The following is a 6,000-nucleotide window of genomic DNA, read 5'->3' as shown; positions in this document are numbered from 1 at the left end:
TGAGCTAGGGCGTAATTTCCTCTGTTTTGGGGACATGAATGATTTCTGCCCAGCATTCGGCAGGAACTCTAAAGCAGTGAGCGAAGAAATGGTGAGACCATATGGAGACAGCAGAAGGACAGTTACACTGTTGCAAAAACAGAACAGTGCTTTATATTCAACAAGTTGCTGTAGCTGGTTTACGTCCTTTTTATATAGTTCTATACAGTTTCCAAAGGTTGCAACATTTTCCCTTCTTAGAAACTGAGGGGAGGGACACTCCCTCTTTCCTTCTGCCTCCTTCCCACCCACCCTGCCTTGGCACCTGTTGTTCCCTATGCTTGGAAGACCTTCCCTGCTTTGTTGATCGGCCGACTCGGTACCTCCTTTAAAATTTTAAGTTTAAGGGCTAATGCCTTTTGGAAACTGTCTTCTCTCACTCTGATTTCTCATCCCAGCATCATCACAGCTCTGAGATTTCTGGGTAACTCTCTTCGTCAAGCCTGCTTCCGGGAGGGTAAGATTAGCTTACCCAAACTAATCTGTGAGGATAGTGCAGTGGGGACGGAGAAGCGGGTTCCTGGGTCAAGCCGACTTGTTCAAACCCCGACCCACCTATCTCCCTGCGGGTTTGGATTAATCACAGGGCTTCGGGTTCTTCAGTTTGATTGAGGAAGGCTTTGACTCCAAAAAGTTAATACTCGACATACCCAGCCACCGCTTAGCACCTCCCGGTGTCCTCGCCCTTTCTCCGGGAGCCTCAGGGCTGGACCGAATCATCCTACAAACGTCTCCAGTCTTAACACTGGAGGTGCCCTCATCGCCGCACCTCGCTGGGCGGAGAAAGTCCTCCAAGCGGAAGGAGGGGCCTGATGCAGGGGGCCGAAGAGACCGCCTTGGCGGCACTCTAGCCCGCCGAGGTCACTCAGCTCTCCCCACGTGGGGTTCCTGATTGGCTGAAGGCCGTCGCTCGCACTCTCGTTTTCCGGGATGGAGGCGGTCCTAGAAGGGGCACGACTTCCGGCGTAAGGTGTAGTCGTCGCGTGTGTCTGGTCAGATGGCGGCACCGTTGCTTCACACGCGGTTGCCCGGAGATGCCGCCGCTTCGGCAGCTGCAGTCAAGACGCTGGGCGCGTCGAGGACCGGGTAAGAACCCAGGACGCTTCCTTCTGCGCGTTTGGGACTAAAGCCCAGGACCGGGATTAGGGGAGCGGAGCTGAAGGGTCTGGGACAGAGCTAACGGAGTGGGGTGGGAGCAGAAGGAAGAGGGTCACTTCAGGTCCTCAAGAGTGAGTCCATGCCCCTTAGATGGGTAATAAAAGTGGGAGAGGGGATGGAAAAATGAACCTATTCTCTGTTCCATAGTCCCCTCTTTCTCCCCACTGGTTCCTTTATAGCATCCCAGGCCTGGGTACTGCATTCTGCTCCTTTACTCTTCCCTCCTGCTTCTTCGACTAGCTTTGGAAAGAGGTCCCTGGGCTACTTGGATTATTAGCCAAATGCTGCCACTGACGGAAAATTGCGTCTTACGTTTTGTTTGTTTGTTTTAAAATTTGTTTTGACACACGTTTGTTTAACAGTGTTTCTGTCTAGCTCAGCTTTTAAAGCCCCTAACCCCCGTAAAAGACTTCGGGGTTTAACTTTGAGAGTCCTTAGCAGGATGCTGTGTTTTTTCACTAATCTGCTCTGTATAAAAGAAGCAAACTTTGCGGAACACTTGGCATAATATCATTCATAATATATTTTTTAAGTGCCTACTTTTGGCGTTAGGCATGGGGGACAGTATATCAAAAGAGACAATGTCCCTGGTCTCAACAGACCTTCAGTCTAAGGAGGGAAAGACAGTAGATAAGTAAACGATGATTTCAGATAGCGGTAACTGCTGTGAAGAAATAAAACAGTGTGGTGGTAGGGGAGAGGGAGAGGATGGGTACTTTCGATTTCTGATGGGGAAGGTCTCTGACATTTGAACTTCAACTTGAATGAAGACAAGGGTCCATCCACATACACATCTGGAGAGTGAGTGTTTCTGACAGAGGGAATAGTAAGTAAAATGGGACTCTGCTTGGCAGGTTTGAAGAACAGAAAGGACCCTGGCTGCAGTACGGTAAGTGGTTAGAGGTGAGGTCAGAGAGGTAGGCAGGGGCCAGGTTAATGTAGGACCTTGAAGACGATGAAGAGTAGAAAACCTTTGGAGAATTTAAGCAAGAGAGTAGAGTAGCATGATCTGTCTTAAGCTTTTGAAAGATCATTAGATCACTGAATGAAGAGTGGGTTGCTGGGGGACTCAAGTGGAAGGAGGGAGGCCAGTTAGGAGGCTTTAGCAGTAGTCCCACTGAAAAATGTTGGTTCAGTAAGTGTTGGCTGTTACAGCTTTTATTTTTCCCTGTCATGCACTTAATGTTTTGATAATCTTGGTTCTATAGGCTTTCAGATATGCTTGCATTAGAAAATGATTTCTTCAATTCTCCCCCAAGAAAAGCTGTTCGGTTTGGTGGAACTGTGGCAGAAGTGTTGCTGAAGTACAGAAAGGTAAGAAGTGATAATGTGAGGTTGGTGGGGTTTTTTCCCAGCTTTAGTGAAATATAATTGATATATTGAGGTTTGATTTTTGCTGGTCAGAATACAATTATAGCTGTTATACTGCAACCCAGTAGATAAATAAAATGGATTTTAGATATCAGTATTGAAATCAAGTACATTGAACAACAGCACGGTGCTGTCAGGTCAGAATTAGAGCAGTAAAACCCCTCTGCTGAGGTTTCACATCTTCAAGTGCTTTGTTTACCTAGCGTCTTAAAATCTTCAGCAAGTAGTAGAATAAAAAACCATTAGATCAAAGCATTTTTAAAAAAAATAAACTTATTTATTTATTTTTGGCTGTGTTGGGTCTTTGTTGCTGTGCATGGGTTTTCTCTAGTTGCGGCGAGCGGGGGCTATTCTGCGTTGCAGTGCGCGGGCTTCTCATTGTGGTGGCTTCTCTTGTTGCAGAGCACGGCTCTAGGTGCGTGGGCTTCAGTAGTTGTGGCACGTGGGCTCAGTAGTTGTGGCTCGCGGGCTCTAGAGCACAGGCTCAGTAGTTGTGGCGCACAACTATGTCGTGGCTTAGTTGCTCCTCTGCATGTGGGATCTTCCCGGACCAGGGATCGAACCTGTGTCCCTTGCATTGGCAGGCGGATGCCTGACCACTGCGCCACCAGGGGAGTCCCGAATTTTATTTCTGAAGGAGTTACCAAAGCATTGCTTGGGGACAATAAACCAGCTCTATTAATGGGGATTTTTTTTTTTTTTTGGCTTTGTTTTTCTGTTAGTTTAGAAGTGATTCTGCTGTATCTCAGCAATGGTGGGAAAATATGCATTACTGTCTATTTTTATATGTAACCTGCATTTATATCCATATATATGATTGGATAGTATCATGGAATATTGACCTTATCATATTCAAATGTCAGTACACAAGTATAGCTAAATATGAATGGCCTGTTGTCATTTTCTTTTTTCCAAGCCGCCTAGCTACACTAACATGAGTTTTAAAATTTTCGTACTCAGGATTTTATAATCCGCAACTGATGTGTATGTTACAATGTTCTTTTTGTAAAAGTTAAAAATCCTGCTGTTGGTCTTTAACTGGAAACCCAAGCAAGGAAAAATTCATTTTTTTTCCCTCCTTCTTGTTAAGGGGGAAACAAATGACTTTGAGTTGTTGAAGAACCAGCTGTCAGATCCAGAGATAAAGGTAATTAATTTTCTGTTTGATTATTAGCAAAGTTGTTGCCACTTTGTAGAGACATTGGTTTGCACTTTTGGTCCTATTCCATTCTCTAGAACTTGCTCTATGATCCTTCTTTAATGGTTCTCAACCAGAGGCACTTTTGCCCCTGAGGTAATTTGGTGATGAACTGGAGACATTTTTGATTGCCACAACTGGGAGAAGGGAAGAGTGCTACTGGCATCTAGTGAGTGGATGATAGGGATGCTGCTAAACATCCTACAGTACACGTGGCAGCCCTTCACAGCAGTGAATGATCTGTCCCCAAATACCAGTAGTCCTGAGGTTGAGAAACCCTGCTTTAATTTTTCCTTTTTAGAACCTTTCTTCTATGCTGCATGCAACTCTCATGTCTCTCCAGTTCTAAAACAACAAAACAAAGAAACAACAAAAAATGACTTGTCTTTCAAACTACTACTCTTTCAGTGTTTTTGGAAATGGCTCAAGGTATATACCTGTCATGTAGTAACACCTCAGTAAATGTGATTTCCCTTTTCTTCCTTTATTGCCCAATTTTGGAAAGAATAGTCTATTACTGTGGGCAGTGGTAGTCAGATTGCCTGGCATTAAAATCCCAACTCCATTGTTTCCCAGTGTGTGTTATTGGGCCTGTTGTTTAACCTCTTTGCCTCTGTTTTCCTCCTTGTAAAACCAGAGAAATAAGAGAAGTACTTTAAATGTAGCTGTTTTAAGAGGATCCAATGAGTTAATATACAAGAAGCATTTAGAATAGCCTCTGACTCAGAGGACTTTGTAATTGTTAGTTGTTGTTCCTGTTGACAGTCTGCATTTTCTCATTTCTCATTCATGTTTAAATCCACTGTTAAGTCCACTGCTGTATTTACTATGACAGAAGTTACCAGTGATTTCTTATGTGTTGATTTCAGTGGACTTTTTTTTTTTTTTTTAAGCCCCATAGTAGTTCCTTGTAGCAGTTTATACAGTTGACTACCCATTTCTTAAAACCTTTCCTTCAGGACTTCTCTGGCGGTCCGGTGGTTAAGACTTAGCACTTCCACTGCAGAGGGTGCAGGTTTGATCCCTGGTTGGGGAACTGAGATCCCGCATGCTGCGTGGCGTGCCCAAAAAATAAAATAAAATGAAAAAACAAAACAAAAAACCCCTTTCCTTCGGTTTCTTTGATCTTCCTGTTTTTTATCACTTATCTCTAATCATTCTCTTGACAGGTTCTTCTTAAATTTGGCATTGATTGGATTTCCAAACTTAACCCTTTCCTCACTTTACAGATTCATCCTTATGCCCTCATGGCTTTGAAATTTATCTGTGTCCTGATAACTTCCAGATTTGCATCTATAGCTCAGATTGCTCTTGTGGGCTCCAGACCTGTTTCTTTCTTTCTTTTTGTAAAAATCTTAAAATTTTCATTTCATTTAATTTATTTTTTATCGAAGTATAGTTGAATTACAATGCTGTACAGATGTCTTAACTGCCAGCCCACAGGTGTTACAAGTGCCCTGAACTTAGCATTCTCTCTCTCCCAAACCCACTTCTGCAGCTTTCTTTATGTGCTTAAATGATCTGTTGCTTATCTCTGTCTCAGCCTAAGTCATCTCTAAAACACATTCTAAACATGTCATTGCCCTACTTCGTGCCCACTGAAGAATAAAGGACCAGCTTCTTAGCATGGTTTGCAACAAATTTTCAGTGTTCAGTCCCACTAGATACTTTATTTCTTAAATTTGCCATTTCTGTTCATCTTTAGGACTTTGCATGTGCCTTTTTTTTTCTGGCTGTAAGAGGTCCTCTGTGTCTACTTTGTTTGCTACCTATTTGAGCATGGGCTCTGGTTACATAGCCTCCCTCCCTTACTGGCTTTGTGACTGAGGGCAAGTTACTGCATTTCAGTGCCTCAGTATCCCCAGCTACAAAATGGGAACCAATGGTAGTACCTATCTCATGGAGCGGTTGTAAGGATTAAACGAGTTAATATATGTTAAAGTCTTAGAATAATGCCTTGCACATAGTTAGTCTTATATTAGTGTTTATTGTTATTTTTACTGTAATTATAAAACTTCTACTCTTTGAGATCCAACTGCAATATCATCTTCACCAATGAACTTTCTCAGGTTCTGTCTAAGCACATGGTTGTTCATTCAGTCCATACGCTACACTGCCAGCAGATCTTTCTAATTGTAAATTTGGCTTACAAGGACTTCACTGATTTGTCTGGCCCCTCTTTGCTCCCCAGATTTATCTGTTGGCTTGTTCGCTCACGATATAGTCCAGCCATA

The 6,000-nt window shown here is 43.3% G+C and overlaps 1 protein-coding gene across 3 annotated transcripts in view; it reads left to right on the top strand.

Annotated features, from left to right (window-relative positions):
* The first annotated feature begins 981 nt into the window (after nucleotides 1–981).
* The window catches only part of RRN3 (RRN3 homolog, RNA polymerase I transcription factor), a 28,562-nt gene continuing 23,543 nt past the window's right edge, over nucleotides 982–6,000 (top strand). Inside the window, exons 1-3 of one of the 3 annotated variants that reach the window (XM_081255938.1) lie at nucleotides 982–1,125; nucleotides 2,406–2,511; nucleotides 3,659–3,715. In XM_081255938.1, coding sequence (XP_081112064.1) covers nucleotides 1,037–1,125; nucleotides 2,406–2,511; nucleotides 3,659–3,715 — 252 coding nt within the window. In that variant the 5' untranslated portion in view covers nucleotides 982–1,036. The remainder of the gene's footprint in view (nucleotides 1,126–2,405; nucleotides 2,512–3,658; nucleotides 3,716–6,000) is intronic. The other 2 variants (XM_081255939.1, XM_081255940.1) reach the window with 2 other exon arrangements.

Source organism: Mesoplodon bidens, assembly GCF_964165515.1.
Source record: "Mesoplodon bidens genome assembly, chromosome: 15".
NCBI classification, from domain to species: domain Eukaryota; kingdom Metazoa; phylum Chordata; class Mammalia; order Artiodactyla; family Ziphiidae; genus Mesoplodon; species Mesoplodon bidens.
The sequence above is the reverse complement of the archived record's forward strand: the minus strand, read 5'-3'. Positions and strand labels throughout refer to the sequence as shown.